Here is a 22,694-nt window from a genome sequence, read left to right on the forward strand (position 1 = left end):
TCAGACGACGACATCAGGATAATCCTTGACAATAACAACTTGTCAACAACATCATTTTCTAACATTTGATCCAAGTTGTGAACCATAAACAGCACCATGGGCTGTTTACTGGATATTATCTACTATCGTCAATAATGAACAGAACAATATACTTGAAAGGACTAAAATCTACGAACATTGTTTAGTGCACTACTACATCGATCGATATATCACCCGTATTCGTCTATTGTGACTGTATATATGTGTTGAACACTCGTATAATCTTCAAAGAACGTTTGGAATATGTGTTATTAAGATGTTGTCTATAGTTAACCAAGATGCGTTGAACACTCGTATAATCTGCAACGAACGTTTGGAATATGTGTTATTACCATATTGTATATAATTTACCAAGACTAATGTCCACACCATGAACTGTATCTAACAATGATTTTTGATTCCACGAGTTATTCTACCGCAGAATCAAACCAACCACTACAAGAACTCTACCGGCCGCTGCCGCCCAATCTACCAGAAATCCATCATCCGCTGATGCCGAATCTACAAGAACTACATTGTTCGCTGACACCAAACTCCACAAACTTTATCGTCCGCTGACACACAGTCTACAGGAGCTCCATCGTCCAATATCACCCAGTCTACAAGACCTCCATCATCCGCTGACGCCAACTCTACAAGAACAACATTGTTTGCTGACGCCCAGCTACACTAACTTTATTGTCCGCTAACACAACCTACAAGAACTGTGCTGTCCACTGACGCTCAAAACAAAACGGATATAAACATTTCCTTATTTTGTAACTATATATTTCATTTATTAACCATGTACCTCGTTGACCTCTTTGTACACATTACTTTTTGGATTACTAATTAGATTTTCTTTCAATCATTTTTTAGATTCTACAAAGAATTTAATTTTCAATCGCCAATTTCCATTACTTTACCTATTAAAGAAACTCAATTAGAAGAAATACATTATTTTATAACTACATTTGAAAGAATGGCCACCCTTGAACAAGAACATAATGTTTCAATGTTTACTTATATGATGAGATCTGGCGAAATTCAAGTGGACACATTGATTTTCTTGATCACGTATTTCAACATACCTCTTCTTCACCAACAGATGCTCAACCATTTAACAAATGAAGAACACATTCTCAATTATCAAATTTGCAAAGCAATATTCACGTACTACGGCATTGACTCTAAAGAATCACTACAAACATTCCGCCGATTATAAAATATTCAACATCCATCCCAAACAAAATTCGCAACATGTCAATCACCACATTCGCTCAATCAGATAACACTCAATTGCATAACCGCATTCAACAATATTTCACTCAGGGCCACCAACGTCAAAGACGTTATCAATTTTCATCAAAACTTTTATGTAAGTTCTGTTCACAACATAGCATAGCAGCAGTACAAACACCTTGCTGTAAACTTAAATATCATCCAACATGTGGCACACCATACAGAACTTTCAACAACGCACATGTATGTACATTTTGTTTTACACAGTTGACATTACCAGATGTAGCCCTCATTCATGCATCACATCAGTTACCACACATACAGAGATTCAGACAAATACTACTAGAAAACAAACGACGTAAACTTGGTAATAGACATTAAAAAAAAAAAAAAAAAAAAAAAAAAAAATCTATTTACTCATGATTATATTGTATTCACTCAGTTACAGTACTGTCACAACTCATATTTCGTATGTTTATATAGTGCAATACATGTCATGTTACTTCTCGAACCTCTTAATATGTTCAATCATTACATCATAACAGGAAATATTATTGGAATCTTGTTGGTTCAGAGTAATACAATGTCTTATCTTCGTACAGATCTCATGATTAAATTTTTGACATGATCATAATTTTTTCATATCATGAAATAAGAAAAAATTCATTTGAAAGAGAGAGTTGTGTAACGTAATGTACATTATAATTGTACATTATAATATATAAAGGGACATATAAATGAACGTAATAATATATATATAATAACGGAATTTATCTCATTGTACATTATTGTGTTGTTGTTGTTGTGTTATTGTTGTATAAGCAAACTAAATTAGGAAATATAATCTTCGGTAGGACGTAATGAAATTTGAAAAATTGATTATGTAGGTATAGTTTCATTTCTCCAATGTAATTCAATTATCGGGAACATAGGTTGATTTGTCTATAGCCCTTCATTAACAATTCGGCTAGTACATAACAAACCCCAATTCAGATATGGTATATAATGAAATTTAAATAATGGAAATATCCAATTTCCCAATGTACATAACAAATGCAAGTTCGGATTGAATGTATATCTTAAGGGTATCGGGGTTTACGTAATTGATTATAGGAGCGTTAGGTTTCACACTACTAATGTGGTTTGTCCATAAGAGAACACCTGGTTATATGATCAAGTATGTTAATGAAATAAGGTCTCCTATTCACAATGGTTATTATCCACACATGTTCATCACGAACGTATTGGTCAAACGTGATAATTGTATATTGCACTTTTCTACTGTAACATGTGGTACAGGCATGAGCGGTCCATCCAATCAACAAGGGTTATTTGAAGGGGTGGGTTTAGAAAATCGTCCGAAGAGAAGGGTCAACCAACCAAAAATGGAATAAGAGATATCTTAATTTTATGATTATTTTGATGAGAATAAAATGCTGTGTGTTTGTTGTAAGAATTATTCTGCACCTCAGATCTATAGAACACTTTGTTAGTCGAATAGTTACGAATCACTTGGTATTGTGTTCTACTTAAGAAAAAGAATAAATAGCACTTAGAAATTATTTAGAGACTTGTCTTCTTTAATAGAATAGTGTAATAACAGTGACTACGGGACATTACAAACTTTAGGCATTTATGAGAGTGGATCTTTTTAGTGTGGAGTGAATTGTTTTGATTGTTGGGAGTGAAAATAGTTGTGTGTGTTTTGAAGTTTTTTGCGTGATAAGTTATCTTGTTTTTTGTGCATGATGTTTTTTTGATAAAGAATAAATGAATGTTTGTATTTTGTATGAGGTTGTTGAATGAAAATGCTGTTTGTGTGATGTTTGTGTACAAATAAATTTTAACAAAATTTTTGCGTCTTTTTTTTTAATGAGAACAGTACAGTTACACCGTTCTATCGGTTTATGACAGCGAATCCGCTTTTCAGGCTTGTTGGACTTCACGTCAATGTCACATGACAAGCTTTATATACTGAATGAACAAGATGCATGAGTAAACAATTATACTAGCGTTGATAAAGTCATTGATTTAGTTCAACAATATGAAATTGAATCAATCTACATGTATTAGATATTATTCTGTATTATTCAATATAAGTTATTTCAGTTATTATGCTTAGTTATCAACAATGAGCCTTTGTTTTGCACTGTATGCAAACGACTGGGTGGGGTAACAATGTAGCAATATTACCAACTGACCAACCATCTTAAAATTGTGACCCCAAAACAACAGTCACCTGTGGACAACGGTCACTTTGGTCATTTCCATTGACTGACCGCTGTTCTCAGGTTTGACTGTATAAGAAGGTGACCTCTTGGGTTTGGCAAAATTTGACCCCAGGAGCATGATATTAACCATTTTTGTAGAGGACCATTATACAATGTTTCACAACAAATATTTAACCTGTAACCCAAGTTGCAGTTTCAGAGAATTTGTTTGAAGTTATTTACTTATAATACAAGTCTATATAAATTATGTGACCCAGGGGCATTATTTTAAAATCTTTGTCGAGGGCCAGTAGATTATATTGTACAAACCAAATATAAAACCTCTCAGCCTTGCAGTTTCAGAGATCAAGAGATGTGTTTGTCAGAAACACAATGCCCCCCTATTGCCTGCTTTGAAGCCATATATTTGACCTTTTACCTTCAAGAATGACCTTGACCTTTCATCACTCAAAAAGTGCAGCCTCATGAGATACACATACATGCCAAATATCAAGTTACTATCTTCGATATTGCAAAAGTTATGACCAAGGTGAAAGTTTTGACGCCGCTTTGAAGCCATATATTTGACCTTTGATTTTGAAGAATGACCTTGACCTTTCACCACTCAAAATGAGCAGCTCCATGAGATACACATGCATGCCAAAAATCAAGTTGCTATCTTCAATATTGCAAAAGTTATTAATTATTGCAAAAGTTTACCAAGGTTAAAGTTTGGAGACAGAATGACAGACAGGCCAAAAACAATATACCCCTGATCATTCGATCCGGGGGCAGAAAAAGATCTTTGAAGTTTGCACTTTAAAAATGAATCCTTTAAAATATTTTTTTTTGTGAACTAAAGATCTTTTGTCTGAAATTAGTCAAATAAGAAAATCTTTAGGGCTATACAATCAAATCTGCCTCAAGCCTTTTTCTATAAAATTAGAGGAACAAATCATGTCAGTGGTTATTTTAACAGTAACTGTACTTTTATTGGGTGTTTCAATATTAGCTGTGTTAAATATCAGTAAAGAGAAACCTAGATTTTACACTGGGGTGTTAGCTTATGTTACACTCAACTATCATGCATGTACAAGGTTTATCGTTACATGATAAAAAGAGTTTACAAGTTTAAGTGATCAAAGTTTATGGTAGACGAACTGAATCCTTATAACTAGTACTGCAAATGTGTAATTAATGGAAACAATTTAAGCAACATATCAACAATTTTATAACAGTGATCAATAACTATTTCATGTGAATAAAAGGTACATTAAAACCCATTCAGATAACAGGAAGTTTTGAACACTTTTCAACAAAATGGCGACTCCTTTAGGTTCAGTTCATAAAAGCTCTGATTTGGTGAAGGACTTCTGTTGTGGAGCCTGTAAAAGTAGAAGTATCGAAGAAATTGCAGAGATCTACTGTGAAACATGCCTGAAGTGTTTTTGTGGAAAATGCATCTATCTTCATGGCCAATTATATGCTGATCATATCACTTATGGTACAGAAGACATGAACAAGTGGCCTGTCACTAAGAAAATGGAGGATTTTCTATTTAAGTGTGAGAACCACAAAGACAAAAAACTTAAAATGTTTTGTAAGGACCATAGTCAGCCATGTTGCACTAATTGTGCTTTCCTAAATCACAGGTAAGTGAAAAAATGATTGAAATACTGTTGATGTATTAGAAAGACCTGCTTCAAATATATTGCTTAACAAGCAAAAATCAATGTTATGTTTATTCATAACTAAATAAACCAGCATATGGATTTACTGTGCAAAACATTTTTGACAAACAGGTCTCAACAGCACAATTCAATACAAGCAATAAAGACAATACAAAAAGTAACATTAGGCTAAGATTCCTAACAAGACTCAAAATCTTAATGTTGATTAATAGAACATGTTAAAATTTACATCAGGGGCATGATGTGAACTAGACCAATCACTTTTATGCCTGATAAGAACTTAAACAGATTTGGTAGTTCAGCTTTAAGAACTCACCCATCCAAGCTTATTATACTTCATATATGTGTTTAATGTTCATACCTCATATTATATGCCATGGACAAATTTTCAGCAAGAACAGCCGCATGGAAAACACATGCAAAATTATGAAAGCAGAAGTAATGGTTCCTATGCACTGCAATTCTCCTTATTAATTCATACTTTCATATTAAGTTTGAAATTGATACTGATTATTTTCAAGACATGATCCAAACAAAACTTAAATATAACTGAGGAGCTGCGCCATGAGCGCATGATACGCCCGTCGTTCGCCAATGAAGTAGTAAGGTAATAAATAACCCTTTGAATCATTTTTTTACTTCAGTTTATTTGTATTTGAATACATGGTTTATTTTATAAGTACATGAGCATGGAGCGCCGTCTCCTTGACATTCATACCATATCTTTTTTTGAGTATATGTATGCATTTCTTTAGAGGATATGGAGCTCACCTTGTTCAATTTTTCAGGGATACTATTTCAATGGAGCATAATGTATCATCTTGCAACATCAATTTAGATTGAGGTTTGTCCATAGAGCAATTAGAAGAATACACAAGTAATATCTGCAAAAATGTTTGTCAATAATGTTTGTCATAAATGAGATGGTATACTGAAGATTTATTGACTGAGAGAAATCCAGATAGCTTTATGATCTGAGAAGTATGTCTCTAGTGTGCCACGGTAGGACATTCAATGAAATCACGAAATTTTGACGAACAAAGTCCCATAACTCTGGAACGACAATTAAGAATTTCGTCAAAAATGAAAGGGGATCAGGGTTTATCAATATTAAGATTGTGTTGAAATTTGAAAAAAATCCATCGAAGGATATTTGAGCTACAGTAGGACATTCAATGAAATCACGAAATTTTGACGAACAAAGTCCCATAACTCTGGAACGACAATTCAGAATTCCGTCAAAAACGAAAGGGGATCAGGGTTTATCAATATTAAGATTGTGTTAAAATTTGAAGAAAATCTGTCAAAGGATATTTGACGTAGCGTACGACATTAACAGACGGACGGACGGACAGACGGACGGACGGACGGACAGACGCGGGGTATACCATAATACGTCCCGTCATAGACGGGCGTATAAAAACTACTGAAGGGCAATAACTCTAAATATATAAAAAGCAACAATCACAGTTCTTGTGAACTTTACATTCCCTCAACGAGATCTACCTACCTATGACATTTCAAGTTGAAGGTCAAAATGGGTAATAACTCTTAAAACAGGTGATCAGGTGTAATTGATCCTTATGCTCTGACTACCTTGTCAATGAGATCTATCTACATATGAAACTTCAAGATGATACCTCTTTTACTGTTCAAGATGTGCTCTGGGCAAAAATACCCAACTGTGACATCAACTATGATGCCAGACAGACAACCTTACACATTTGTTGTTCAGGATGTACAAAAATGATATAAGCTAAGGCCATTTCTTTGAAACAATCAATGTTAACCTTGAAAGCATGCCCAAAGATGCTTAGCCCTAGTGCTCCAATGGGGGTAACAATTTCTTCAGGTTGTGTGGGCTGGTAAAATTTTTGGGGTTTGGTCGGGTCCACATTTTTAGTAGGTTAATAAACAAGAAATGTGTTTGTCAGAAACACTATGTCCCCTTCTGCGCCGCTTTGACTTTTTTTTGGTTGTTGTTGACCTTCGACCTTGAAGAATGACCTTGACCTTCCACCACTCAAAATGTGCAGCTCCATGAGATACACATGCATGCCAAATATGAAGTTGCTTTCTTCAATATTGCAAAAGTTATGGCAAATGTTAAAATTTTACCAAACCAACAGACGTACAGACCAACAAACAGGGCAAAAACAATATGTCCTCAAATAGTGGTGGCACATAAAAATAAAGCTCAATGGCTTAAATTCATTCCATATTCTAACATTAGTCAAAGCAGAGTTTTATAAAATCACATTCTTAAAATTTATCAGCAAATTTAAAGAATTGAATGTCCTTCCCTTTAAAAGCATTTACTGGCTAAACTTTGAGGCACAACAAAAAGAACAATCTTTCAAGAAGATATCCACCATTTATCATTCATGCAAGGCTCGTAAATTCAGTTTTAACCTAAAAGTATACAGTTTAACTTTAAGACTTGATTAGAAAAGTGAAGTTGCAAAAATAACGGTATTTTTTCTATAATAAAGTAGCAAAAAATCAAGTTATTTGGCTGGTATCAAAACTTAATGTTGACATTGAAATAAAAATGTTAAGTATTCAGATACACATTATAATGTGCTGTTTACAAGGGAGTATATTCACATAGCTAATGCAACACTGCTGCAGTTAGTTCGCTTATATTTTTAAAAACATCATTCAAGATTTCCGTTTATTTTAGTCACTTTTGTTTTACATGGTGAAAAGTTGACACTCATTCTGAAGTTCTTGTCACTTTTGTTTGTTAATAAATGAATGTGTTAGTTAAGAACAATAATTTGCTTTTGTATTAATAATGCTCAAACAGCAATTGCAACATTAATGATTTCCGGTATTAACATATATTATAGAGTGCAGTATACAGTAGAGTATACTCATTACAATAGCAGTAATTCTGTTTCAATGATTTGTTTTAGTTAAATTGAAAGTTCGAGAGACCACATAAAGATACATGCTTGAGCCATGCTTCTATTTATCATGTGTTTTAATATTATTGAAGAGCTACATTATATATTTAATTGCATTTTAAGGTCAGGCAGGACTTTTTTGTATGGACAATTTAAATTATCTGGCAATAGTCTAATAAGACAACAGGTTTAAAAAAATAATGTTGAGGCCAGCTGTTATAGGATATAATTACACTTGTGCATGTTTAATAAGGATATTTAATACATGTCCTAAAACACCAACCTGTCTGACTTACAAATGTTCATCAAATCCTATGGACAAAGATAAGTAGCCAATAGTTTGTGGGATTTCTCTCAACTTAAATAATGTTAGGATTATTCATTAGGGTCTGGGGAAATTTCTTCAACATTCTATTGGCTTTTCACAAAAGTCAGACCTGGTGAAGACAGCTTCACTCCCCACTCCTTCCCCCCAAAAGAACCAACAACAAAAAAACACTGTCAAACAAGTATAAAGCTTCTCTTCCTTTAAGGTTTCTTCATGCTATTTTAAGTTCTCTTCAAGAAATTCACCATGTTTTAGTCCACAAATCTCATCACTTGCCTACAAAGACAGCTATTGTTTTCCCTTCTTTATAAAGTACCTGTATTTTCCCTTCTTTATAAAGTACCTGTAAAAGACACTTTCTCAATCGAAGAAAAACTACAACATTCCCTATTGCAGTCTTAAAAAAATCCCAAAAGGAAGGAAAAGTTTGTCAATGCTGAACGTGATTTAGAATGCAATGAAATAATACAAATTAGCTGCACTTGTTAAATCAAGCTTCAGTTTAACCATGGGTTTAAGCATTTCTAAACTAGCCACTCGATCCTGTATCCCTGGCAAAACAATTTCAACAATATTTTCTGCATTTTTTTTCTTCCCATGTTTTTTTCAAGAACATGTTTAAGCTATACTTTGTTCAGGATTTAAACAGTTTTTTTATTTAGTTGATACAAATCAAAAATATGTTCTAAAACTTTCAATCTGCGAGAAACTAAATAATAATGTAAACAATGATTTTTTAAATAAACAGCAATGTCTTAAAAATATACAATGAGCATGTATTTTTTCGTCTTTAACTGTTTATTTAATGAGATCTATATCATCACTTTTTATCAAATAATGTATGAATGTTTAATTGTTTCAGACTATGCAAGGAAGTATCCCTTATTTCTGAGTCAGTAAAAACAAATCCGTCAGACTTGCATGAATTGTCTAACAAGATTGAGACCATTCTGAAAGAACTGAAGAATCTTCAAAATACAAGACAGAGCAGCTTTCAGTCTGTTGAGGGCTCATACAGTAAGAGACTACAAGAAGTCAGAGATGTGCGACAGAAACTAAATTCTGCTCTGGACGAACTTGAAAAGGCTACACTGAAAGAACTGGATGATCTGAGGACATCACTACAAGCTGCTCTCAAGACTGATGTAGACAACTGCAATAAACTGATGGATGACCTAGAGCTCCTTAGTGAAGCTGTGAAGGAACTTGCAGATAAGAGCATTGGAGAAATGGCCTTCATAGCCAGCAGGAAATGTCTGGACAAGATACAGGAGTCACAAGTATATCTAAAAAAACTTCTTTGAAGTTTGACAGTTCAATAGCATTCCAAGTAAACACAGACATTGAACAGTATTTGACCAAACAGTTTGGTATTGGCAAGATTTTACATAGAGCAGTGCAGGGAGACGCCAATAATCCATTTACAGTAACAAAGAAGTGCCAGTATGATCTGAAAATACCAACTGATGGTACAACCAGTTATTACACAGGCATCTGTGTTACCACAAGTGATTATATCCTTGTTGCTGACCACCGCAATAATCGAGTGAAGCTTCTGAACCAGCAGTACAAAGTGATCAGCCACTGTGATGTGCCTGTTAGTGAAGGGGAAATGTGTCAGATAAGTGCAAGTGAGGTGGCTGTCACTGTGAGTGATGGGGTCCAATTCATCTCTGTGGCTAATATACAGCTTGTAAAAGGCACGAAACTTCAGTTTCAACATCATTGTACTGGCATTGCCCATCATGAAGGCAACCTGTATGTCACCTCCGGTACTGCTCTGTACCAGTACACTAAGACTGGAGCACTAGTACAAAAGATATATGAGGATACAACTGCTAGTAGCACAGGTAAACATTTCTTTATGATCTAATTATTAAAACTAAAGGTCAAATACAAAAATGCAATAATCATGCTATAATTCAGTTTTAAAATCTTTTGAAGAAAACATATTTTACTGTACAAATACAACAAAACTGCAATCAATATTAACATATGTATTTATATAAGATTTTTTTTAAAATAAATCCTGTCTATGTAAACATTTATTAAGTATTAAAAGAAACACATAAAATGTGTTTATTTCCTTTTTTTCATCATTTTCAACTGTATTTCAATAATAAGAAAAGCAGTTACTTTTCCTGGTGAAGCTGGTTAACAAGTATTAAATCATAAATGCACATATTTATGTCAGTTACTTTCAAATGGGCTATTTGCATGGGGAGAAAGAACAACCATAGAAATAATTTCATGACCAAGATCTACATAAGTTATGTGGTTTTTCAATGAATCGGACCTGCGGTCCACCACTTTGTAACCAAGTTCTTTACTTGACAATATATACATACTGTTACAAAACTGTAATACTTGGAAAAAATGAGCAAACACAGGGCCATTTAGACTTGTGATGTTCATCACATATTTAAATGAAATGTTACTAATACACACATACTTTCAAAATAACGGATGAAAAGCATTATATTATTACAGACTTTATAGTTGTATATACTTCTATTATAAATATTCATCCACAAAATATTATTTAATATTTCTTAGTCATAAGTGGTTTTTGTTGTTGTTAAAATATGCTTTTTACATTTTTTATAATCTTTCAACAAAAATTAATGGTCATTTTGCAGCATTGAAGTGCGCAGTTAGTCCTACAGGTGACAGAATCTATGTAATTAACCACAGCCAGCACAAGCTCATCACACTTGCCATAGATGGCAAAATTCTAGCCACATTCACTGACCCCGAACTACAACATCCATGGGGTGTCCATGTTTCAGTTGTAGGTCATGTCCTGGTTTGTGGATACTCATCCCGCACCATCATACAGGTGGATAGGGAGGGAAAAACAAAGCTAGCTACACTATGGGCGAAGAAGGATGTTGTGATTTATCCTGTATCAGTTTGCTACAACAGCGACACCCACACAGTCATTGTAGGACAATATCAGGACAACAAGTTATTTGTGCTGGAAGTGCAATAACTTTGATTATGTGAACAGACAATAGTTTCAATGCAAATATTAATACTTAATGCCAGATATATCCGTAATATACCAGTGGTAGTATTGGCATCTTCACATAAGCTTTCCATTTAACTTCCAATGCCATATTATAGTTATAATAATGTCTGGTGTTAACTTTCAAGTATTGTAGAATGGCAAACATAATAGTTGTCAGTCATTCCCAATCTCTACATGACAGCTATTTAAAGTGGTTGATACATTTCTTAATTCACTCAAATTAACCCCTGAAGCAATAAAAAGCTGTTTTAAAGTGATTATTTATTTAATTAGGAAACAAAAGATTTTTGTTGTCATACTCATATTTCTGATTACACCCCCCACCCAAAAGACGAAGGGATATAGTTATGTAGTTTTGGTGTTGTCTGTCAGTCTGTCTGTCCGTCAGTCACAAACATTTAGGGCTGTATCTCAGAAACTACATGAGATTTCAACATGAACCAGATAATAGATTTCAATGAGTAGAAGTGCCACGCACAAGAACTATAACCCTTCACTGTATTTAATTTTAAAACAAGAGTTATTGCCCTTTGTTGTTTTGTATGAAATAACTTTTCAAGGCAATATCTCAGATACTATAAAAGATTTCATCATAACACTTTGTTGGTGTACAAATATCAATTAGAGTCTGTAAGTATTGTGCAGTATAAGCACATGTATTAATTGTAAAACAATTACATAAGCTGTATTAAAATATTTAAAAAATATCCTGAGTTATGTATAAAATAAGTGTGTCATTGATGATATATTTATGACACCAGAATAATTATTGGCAATGCCTTTTCATTCTCACAAAGGGACACATTTAACTGCAAAATATTGAGCATGACACATGTAGTTTTTTTACACGAAAGATAATTATGTTGCACATTAAACCCAAATAGTATCTTCAAACTTGGATACAAGAAATACAAAAATAATACAGGATATCTTTTTATGTCTTCTTATAAAGTTAATATTTTCATCTTTGGTACATACAAAAACAAAAATATGTAAAAACAAGGGACAAAATGTAACTAGGCGTAAAACTTAGTATAGTGTAACCTGTACATTGAGGTTGCGGTTAATAATGTTTTGGTTTGTCCCAAGCGGAAGTCATTCGCTTGTCACTTTTTCATAGAACAGATTTGGAGAAAGAAATAGAAATCCAGTTAGTTTTATATATTTCATTAGGAATCAGTAAATGATAAGTAAGTCATAACATTAAGAGGTATTACTGCTTTTGTATTTGTTTATCATCCCCGATTCTTTCTTCTATTCTTTTATTTCTTTACTCAAACTATCGGGCTATCGGTAAAAATATGTTGTTATGAATGATCACTTTCACTTTGCAATAATTAATATTTCAGCTAGCAGAACTAACCCCACCAGCCATATATAGGAACAACAGGTCCTGAATAGCACATATTCAGTGAGTAAATTGTGTTTAGTTAGTCATTTGTATGTATTTGTTCATGTTGTATGTTTGTATCATTGTATGATGCAGTTTGTGTAGGAATTTATATCTGTGCAAGATGATTTATTGTTTTAACTTGTTTTAATATTAATTATAGTGCTTTGATTCTTGTGTGTATGCGTATTGTCATATACTCTTGAGAGGAACCACACATGTTTTAATAAATGTATGTTGTGTTGTATATTTTCAGGACGTCATCTTCTACTACTGACTTCCTATAAACAAGGCTTAAGCTATATGAATATTGATTGTATTCAGTGAATAAAGTATAGTGTAACTTGCTTGTTACGAGTACAAGTAATTAGAAATACCCCGCGTGACAGGAGGTTACAAATTGGCGCCCAACGTGGGGCCCCTCGAATGAGGGCTCTGACATACCGGATAGGGTGAGAACCCCGGAGAGTAGCAGCGATGAAGATAGGTTACGTAACACCAGGATGGACAGGAAGACCGACTCGAGTTGTGTTTAATTTGGTACCATTTTTTTTCTTGTGATCACACACTTTGTCGTTATAACAGTGCCGGCACCTGAGGCTGAAACAGGATCAAGGAAGGACACACGAAGGACATACAAGGACTCATGAACTCAATAGACTGACTTGTGCTGTGTGGTTCCTCTAAGTGTTGATATAGGTGGTGAGTGATAGTGTTAGATAAAAAATTAAGTGTACATTTTTATTTTTTGTTTTAATACCTTTTGATTATTTTTTCTGATAAGAATATAATTTCTGAATAACACTACTTTAACATGTGGTGACTGGGTAATTAACAAGCATGCATTATACATATAAAGAAAATTAATCTGCAACTTAACGTTCACGTTTCACTTGAGATCTGAAGTGTACCGGTATAAGCCCAGGAATTCTGTTAATTCTATCTGACTACCTTCCTTCTCACTTGATTAAGAGTACAGATAGTAGAGTTTTAGTGTTTATGGTACTAATTTATGAAGAATAATAGCATTAAGTAGATATTAACAGTCACAAGTCAAGACTTTACTTATAATACATGATTCTTTCCTTGAATAACAAGATTTATTTCAGTGCATTTTTCTATTAGGTACTGGGAATTACTGCTGAATAACAGTTCGGGAACCAGATTGCTGAATGGGATTCAGGTACATTGGTAGATGCTTATTGTGAAAACTTGTATATTTTGAGCTCTTCTGGTAAAAAGATTTACCAGACAAGCTTCGAGTTGTGATCAATAATTGTCCGTGTCCAGGTGTCTCTTACCCCAACCAAAAAAATAACGCAGGAAGATTTATTATGGTACACATTGATTAGGAAAAGGAGGAGAAATTGTTATAAAATTTATGGTGTTTTATTAATACTTTTAATATGATTTTATTATTGTGAAAACACTGAACTTGTTCTTACACAAGTTAGGTAATGTAAGCTACTTTAAAGGTAATTTAGTTAGATTAGTGGGCCCACCACTTATATTATTGTTAAAATAAGGTAGTGGTAAACTAGTGTACATAATAGTTTTATAGTTATTAGAATACAGAACTTGTTCAGTGTTAAAACTATCATTTGTAAATTGTAACATAAAATAAGTGTCTGTATACAAGGAAAATGGCTCAAAGCATTAGTGAAGAAGAGATTGCTCTCCTCAAAGTATTGAAGAAAATGAAACTCGATGACCCTGAACAGTTAGAAGATGTGCTAACTAAGAAAAGCATGAAACAAGAAGAAAAGTACCAGGAAAAGGATTCACTTAAATTTCCTCGAATTTCCTTATTTTATGGGGAACCAGGGAAAGGAGAAGTGTCGTATAGAGCCTGGAGGTATGAGGTGAATTGTCTGATCAAGGACAAAACATATTCACATGCAAGTATGCTACTGGGCATAAGGAGATCATTGCGAGGTGAGGCAGCAGACATGGTAATGAGGCTAGGAGAAGAAGCTAAAGTAGAAGAAATCCTAGAATTGTTTCAAAGCTCATTTGGTAATATTGAAAGTCCAGAGTCCACTTTGAAAAAGTTTCATGCTTGTGAGCAAGGAGAAAATGAGCCTGTCGTAAAATATTAAAGTAGAGTCGAAGAAATGTTCTCTAGAGCAGTAGAATTAGGAGCACTTGCAAGAACACAGCAAATCCTTTTGAAAAGTGTCTTCTATGAAGGCCTAAATGTCGAATTAAAAATTGCATCTGCATTTAAATATGAGACTACGTCGGATTATAATATGTTCAAGGCAGAGATTAGGAAACTAGAACAGGAATTTCAGAGTAGAAAATCTACAGGTAAATCAAAACAATGCCAAGCTACCACTTTGAAGCCCGAAAACTCAGAATTAGGAGAAATTAAGTCTGCTAGAAAAGATGAATGCTAGAATAGAAGTGTTAGAGAAGGAGAAAGGTCAGACTAATGTTATGCAACAGTACCCACAGAACAGAAGAGGGAATCCAGGTGAAACCGAAGCAAATCCACAGACAAGAGGTTCAGACAGAGGTTACCATGTAAGAGGACAAAGAGGACCTAGACACTTCATAGGTATTAGAGACCAGTTTCAAGGAAGACGTCCATTTCGAGGTCAAGGTCGAGGAACAGAAAGTTACAGACCGAAACGCCCTTTTGGAAGCAATATGTTCAAACCTCATATTCAGTGTTACAGCTGCAACGAGTATGGACACTTTGCTAGCGAGTGCCCTTTAAACGAGTGAGTGTTGCTATGTCGGGTCAGTATAGTGACACATCAAGTAAGTATGACCCCAAATTGATTGGTGAAGCAGCTGAAGTCAGGGTATTTATCAATAATATAATGACCAATGCACTTTGCGACACAGGTTCATGTGTATCCACTTGTTCTGAAAAGTTTTACTTAGAAAATTTAAGAGAAATAGAGTTAAAACCTCTTAACAACTTGTTGAAAATTGAGTGTGCAGACGGAAATGAGCTACCATACAAGGGATATGTAGAAACTTCTTTGAAAGCTTGTGGTATTCCTGGAGATATTGAACAGAAATGCTTGTTTCTTATAGTTCCAGACACTGAATATAATAAAGGTACACCTATTCTTTTGGGAACAAATATTTTGACAGAATTAATTAAGGACTGTAAGGAAATATTTGGCGAGAAATTTCTCCAAAACTCAAAATTACATGTACCATGGTACTTAGCATTCAGATGCATGATTCTAAGAGAAAAGGAAATAAAGAAGAATAACTACACATTAGCTATCGTGAGGTCTGCTCTAACTCACACTGTTTCATTAGGGCCAAACCAGTCTATAAACCTTAAATGTTCAACTGACAGAGAATTGAGCCATTATCCCACATGTGCATTAATACAGGAGACTAGACAATCTAATTTGCCCAATTTTACACAAATAACTCCGGCAATTATACACTACTCTGGTAAGAAACAAGAAGTTGTAGTGAATATAAATAATACTACACAATCTACAGTAAAAATTTCACCGAGAGCTGTCGTAGCTGAATTACAACTAGTTACCATTGATGAAGAAAAGAACAAAATGCCAACTGATAACGATACAACGGTGCTCAACCAAATTAATATTGATCAAGACTTGAATCCATCACAACATGAGGAGCTTATGAAAATTCTGGAAGTACACAAAGGCATATTCTCAACATCAGAGACAGACATAGGAAGTTGTGATATTATGAAACACAGAATAGAATTAATCGACAAAACCCCTTTCAAAGAAAGATATAGACGTATTCCACCATCAATGATAGAAGAAGTGAGGAAACATTTAGAAGATTTGTTAGCCAGTGGCGTCATTAGAAGATCAAAGTCCCCATGGGCATCTGCTGTGGTCATTTGCAGAAAACATTCTGGAGCTATGAGAATGTGTGTCGATTACCGTAAATTGAATGCGAGAACGATTAAAGACTCGTACGCCATTCCAAGAATTGATGATGTCCTGGATTGCTTACATGGATCAAAATATTTCTCCACTCTTGACATGAAATCGGGTTACCATCAAATAGAGATAGAAGAAAAACATAAAGAAAGAACTGCTTTTACAGTTGGACCCCTAGGATTTTGGGAATTTAACAAATTACCTTTCGGATGCACGAATTCGCCTGCAACTTACCAAAGAATCATGGAAGAAATAATAGGAGATCTTAACCTTAAAATCTGTATCATCTACTTGGATGATATCATCATTTTCAGTTCCAACTATTCTGAGCACCTTCAGCGATTAAATTTGATATTGTCTCGATTAAAAGCAGCTGGCATTAAATTATCCCCAAATAAATGTCATTTTTTAAAGAAAAAAGTTAAATTTTTAGGTCATTATGTCAGTGAAGAAGGAATAGAAACAGATCCAGAAAAATGTGACAAAGTAAAAAATTACCCCAAACCAAACAATGCTGATCAATTGAGATCTTTTCTTGCTTTGGCAGGGTACTATAGAAAGTTTATAAAAGGATTCAGTACAATCAGCAAGCCATTAACAGACCTTCTTCCTCCAACAACTACGAAAAAAGGAAAAATAGCAAATAAGAAAGAATGGCATTGGGATGAATTACATGAAAGAACTTTCACTAAAATAAAGGAACTTTTGACCTCTCCACCTATTCTAGGATTCCCTATATTCAACTCTCCTTTTGAATTGCATACTGATGCCTGTGGTTCAGGTTTAGGAGCAGTGTTATATCAGGAACAAGAAGGAAAAAAGAGAGTAATTGCGTATGCCAGTAGGAGCTTATCAAAAAGTGAAAAAAACTACTCTGCGTTTAAATTAGAATTTCTGGCCTTAAAATGGGCTATAACTGAGAAATTTTCTGATTATTTAATTGGACAGCATTTCAAAGTATATACTGACAATAATCCCCTGACGCACATTTTGACAACAGCCAAACTTGAAGCAACAGGACAACGATGGGTTTCAGCTTTAAGTGATTATGATTTCGATATCATTTATCGACCAGGAAGGAGCAATACTGACGCAGACATCATGTCAAGATACCCAGAGCAGAGCAACTCTACTGAAGTCATTAAACATGATACCATCAAAGCAATATGTAATACTATACATACCAGACCATTTATTGAAGTTTTGCCTTGCCATTCACTTAACATATTAGATATGATTGATGAGAGCGGACAAAAGATGGCTCAAGTGGAAATGAGAGAGTTAAGAAATCAACAACGGAATGACCCTATTATAGGAGTTTGGCTGAGAGCACTTACTGATAAGAAATTTCCAAATAAGACAATTATTCAGAGCAATAAACAGCATCTTACAATGTCCAGACATTTTAACAATTTGAAAATCATAAGAGGTGTCCTTTATAGAGAAATTACTGAAAATGAAAGACCAATTAAACAACTAATTTTGCCTAGCTTCTATAGAACAGAAGTACTACGTGGTTTACATGATCAGGTTGGCCACCCAGGAAAAGAGCGAACGATATCATTAGTGCGTGACCGGTTTTATTGGCCCAGTTATACCATAGATTGTACAAAATGGGTAGAGCAATGTCAAAGATGCCTCAGAAGAAAATCTTCCAATAATATAAAAGCACCTCTAGTGAACATTCAGTCGTCATATCCATTGGAACTAGTCTGTACTGACTTTTTGAAAGTAGATGAATGTAAAGGTGGAATAGGAAATGTTCTTGTGATAACTGATCACTTTACGAAATACGCAGTAGCTGTTCCAACAAAAAACCAAACGGCCAAAACCACGGCTGAAGCTCTTCTAAATAATTTTATATTTCATTATGGAGTTCCTACAAGATTACTGTCAGATCAAGGATCTAACTTTGAGTCTGAAGTTATACAAGAACTCTGCAACCTTATGGAAATATCTAAAGTCAGAACTACAATATATCATCCCCAATGTAATGGACAGTCTGAACGATTCAACAGGACATTGATAAGCATGTTAGCTACATTAGAACCAGGAAAATTGGAAAAAAATTGTCCCATCATTAGTATATGCATATAATGCTATCAGACACGAATCGACAGGATACTCTCCTTTTGAATTGATGTTTGGACGTTGTCCCAGACTACCTGTAGACTGGATGTTTCAAATAGAAAATGATGATTTGATGAATACTGAGTATGTTAAAGACCTCAAACAGAAACTAGAAGTTTCATGGGACATTGCATTGAAAACATTGAATAAGTCTCGTGAAAAACAGAAAAACAATTATGATAAAAAGGTAAAAGCCTCCACCATTAATGTCGGTGACAAGGTTCTAATAAAAATTCTTGCATATTCAAAACCGCATAAAATAGCAGATAAGTTTGAACAGGATGTGTACCAAGTCATTAAGCAACCAAATTTGAATATACCAGTTTATGTGGTTAGAAAAAAAGATGGTGTTGAAAAGACCCTACACAGAAATCACCTCCTATTGTTAGAAGAAAAAGATATAATAGGAAATAAAGAGGAAGAAACGAAGAGTATGAAGCCAGTACCGAGACCTAGAAAAAGCGTCAAAGACAGTGTTCCATTAAACACTGGGAAGAAAATAGATATGAAAGAAGGCAATAGTACACAAAGGGTAAGTACAGAAAACCAAAGAGAACAGAGATACGAGGAATCCAGTAACTCTGAATCAGACACAGAATTTGTAAGAAAAGTCAGTTCACCGGCCGGTGAGAAATGTGAGAATAGAGATACAAGTATGCAGCCTCAAGCATCTTCTGTATCAACAGAAATAGAGGAAGAGGCAGTGCAGGAAGAAGAAGAAGAAAATACAGAAGAACAGGAAGAAGAAGAAACAGAAACTTTGGAGGAAAATCGAGATGGTGTTGACCAAACACATTTGGTAACAGACCCAGGTACAACTGAAGCTCCTAGAAGATCAAATAGAACGAGGAAGAAACCTGCATGGTTTCAATCTTACCACATAGGACAACAACAGAATATCACTAAATTACTGGAAATGCAAATACAGAGTACAAACTCAAATGCAGAATTGTTAAGAGCAATGCTCATACATTAATAACTGTATTGTTTTTGTGTTATGTGTAAATAATGTATGAGAATTACAATAGTTTTATTATTAATTGTATATAGTATATTTTCAGGAGCAAATATTTAAGGTGGGCGGAGAAGTAATCCGTTTATTTATTTTCAGCTCTTGGAATGTTTGGTATTTTAATATGCAGATAAATATTCTGTTTATCTATTTGTTTTTACTAATTCATAGTTAATGTTTATTGCAGGTAAGAGGCAATCCGGAGCAAACTATCCAATATATTTGATATTTGCTAAATGTATTTTTATTTAGTACTGAAAGTCTTGACTTAAGTATTTAAGTAGTTATTAGTAACACTAACATAGTGTAGTTGTATTTGAAGTAAGAGGTTGTTGTATTTGGTACATTACAAGTCGGGACGACTTGATTTTCGGAGAGGGGGAGAATGTAACTAGGCGTAAAACTTAGTATAGTGTAACCTGTACATTGAGGTTGCGGTTAATAATGTTTTGGTTTGTCCCAAGCGGAAGTCATTCGCTTGTCACTTTTTCATAGAACAGATTTGGAGAAAGAAATAGAAATCCAGTTAGTTTTATATATTTCATTAGGAATCAGTAAATGATAAGTAAGTCATAACATTAAGAGGTATTACTGCTTTTGTATTTGTGTTTATCATCCCCGATTCTTTCTTCTATTCTTTTATTTCTTTACTCAAACTATCGGGCTATCGGTAAAAATATGTTGTTATGAATGATCACTTTCACTTTGCAATAATTAATATTTCAGCTAGCAGAACTAACCCCACCAGCCATATATAGGAACAACAGGTCCTGAATAGCACATATTCAGTGAGTAAATTGTGTTTAGTTAGTCATTTGTATGTATTTGTTCATGTTGTATGTTTGTATCATTGTATGATGCAGTATGTGTAGGAATTTATATCTGTGCAAGATGATTTATTGTTTTAACTTGTTTTAATATTAATTATAGTGCTTTGATTCTTGTGTGTATGCGTATTGTCATATACTCTTGAGAGGAACCACACATGTTTTAATAAATGTATGTTGTGTTGTATATTTTCAGGACGTCATCTTCTACTACTGACTTCCTATAAACAAGGCTTAAGCTATATGAATATTGATTGTATTCAGTGAATAAAGTATAGTGTAACTTGCTTGTTACGAGTACAAGTAATTAGAAATACCCCGCGTGACAGGAGGTTACAAAACCAGGTTTTCAAAAAAAAAAAAGTCTGATAAAGGGAGACAACTGCAACTCAAAATGTGCATTGCTACAGATTGCTAATCACAATTATCCTCCTTGTTTCAAAATCAATCTGTTTTTCGACCCCATGAACCAGTTTTTGACCAGGCATGACCCATATTCAAACTTGACCTAGATATTGTCTAGATACAACTTCTGACCAAGTTTCGTAAAGATCAGATGAAAACTATTTGAATTAGAGAGCGGACAACATGCTCAATGTTTAAAACACACTAAGTGACACCCTGACCTAGTTTTTAACCAGGCATGACCCATATTCAAACTTGACCTAGATATTGTATAGATACAACTTCTGACCAAGTTTCGTAAAGATTGGATGAAAACTATTTGAATTAGAGAGCGGACAACATGCTCAATGTTAAAAACGCACTAAGTGACCCTGTGACCTAGTTTTTAACCCGGCATGACCCATATTCGAACTTGATCTAGATATTGTCTAGATACAACTTCTGACCAAGTTTCGTAAAGATCGGATGAAAAATTTGAATTAGAGAGCGGACAAGCTTGTTCCGCCCGCCCGCCAGCCAGCCCGCCTGTATTCGCCAATCTAATAACCAGTTTTTTCCTTCGGAAAACCTGGTTAACAAGAAACCGTCAGAGACAGGTGATGCCCCCAAAGGCTTTTTTTGTCACAATATTGCACTATATATTCAGATAAAAGGAAACGTCTTGACGGGCATAACTTTGGACAAAATAATACGATGGATGGTTTAGCAACTTAAAAATTTCAAAGGGCCATAACTCTCTAAACAAGACTATTGCCAAGCAATATAGTCGCCTAGCGGCTTTGTCAGAAATTCCACCATTGTCAGATTATTTTTTTTGTATTTGTTGCCATAGCAACCAGAATTTTTCGACGTAGGAACAAAAAAAATGACATGCCTAATGTCAATATTGCCATCAATCCATGTTTCAAGTTACATGAAAAAATATAAAGAACTTTTAAAATTATTGCAGGATCCAGAAAACCACCATTTTCAGCAGCATTTCTAGTGTATTTGTTGCCATAGAAACCATTATTTTTTACGTAGGAACAAAATGAAATTACATGCATAATGTCCATATTGCCATCTATCCATTTTTTAAGTTTCATGAAAACATATTAAGAACTTTAAAAGTTATCGCAGGATCCAGAAAACCACCATTTTCAGCAGTATTTCTAGTCTATTTGTTGCCATAGCAACCATAATTTTTGACGTAGGAATAAAATGAAATGACGTGCATTATGTCCATATTGCCATCTATCAATGTTTCAAGTTTCATTAACAAATATTAAGAGCTTTTAAAGTTATTGCAGGATCCAGAAAAGTGTGACTGACTGACAGACTGACAAAATGACAGACAGACAGAGCGCAACCATAAGTCCCCTCCGGTGGAACCAGTAGGGGACAATAAATCATCTAACCAGAACCCACAAATAACATGCGCATCTCCTCAAGATAGTTAAGCTTCCCATAAAGCTTCATTGAGTTCCAGTCAGTAGTTGGGGGGACAAGAATTGCACTATATGTACAGTTAATGGAAAATTTCAAAGGGCCATAACTCTGTGAAAAATCATCCGACCAGAACCGGCTGATAATATGCACATCTCTTGGTAGTGAAGCTTCCCATAA

The 22,694-nt window shown here is 34.4% G+C and overlaps 2 protein-coding genes across 5 annotated transcripts in view; one reads left to right on the forward strand and one right to left on the reverse strand.

Moving 5' to 3' along the window:
• Nucleotides 1-22,694, reverse strand: part of LOC127868275 (stabilin-2-like) — a 114,933-nt gene that overhangs the window by 58,177 nt on the left and 34,062 nt on the right. The window lies entirely within an intron of this gene.
• Nucleotides 4,534-20,971, forward strand: LOC127868545 (uncharacterized). 4 transcript variants are annotated; one of them, XR_008044176.1, is made up of 7 exons: nt 4,534-5,122; nt 9,261-10,248; nt 11,188-11,342; nt 12,779-12,840; nt 13,076-13,521; nt 20,584-20,645; nt 20,881-20,971. XR_008044176.1 is itself a non-coding variant. In XM_052410413.1 (5 exons), exons 2-4 carry the CDS (start codon nt 9,651-9,653, stop codon nt 12,824-12,826), a joined length of 801 nt encoding a protein of 266 aa, XP_052266373.1. In that variant the 5' UTR covers nt 4,534-5,122; nt 9,261-9,650; the 3' UTR covers nt 12,827-12,840; nt 20,881-20,971. The 4 variants fall into 4 exon arrangements, 2 of the variants coding, with proteins under 2 accessions (XP_052266373.1, XP_052266364.1); XM_052410413.1 differs by lacking the exons at nt 13,076-13,521; nt 20,584-20,645; XM_052410404.1 differs by lacking the exons at nt 12,779-12,840; nt 13,076-13,521.

The sequence above is a fragment of the Dreissena polymorpha genome, chromosome 1, assembly GCF_020536995.1.
Source record: "Dreissena polymorpha isolate Duluth1 chromosome 1, UMN_Dpol_1.0, whole genome shotgun sequence".
Lineage (NCBI taxonomy): Eukaryota > Metazoa > Mollusca > Bivalvia > Myida > Dreissenidae > Dreissena > Dreissena polymorpha.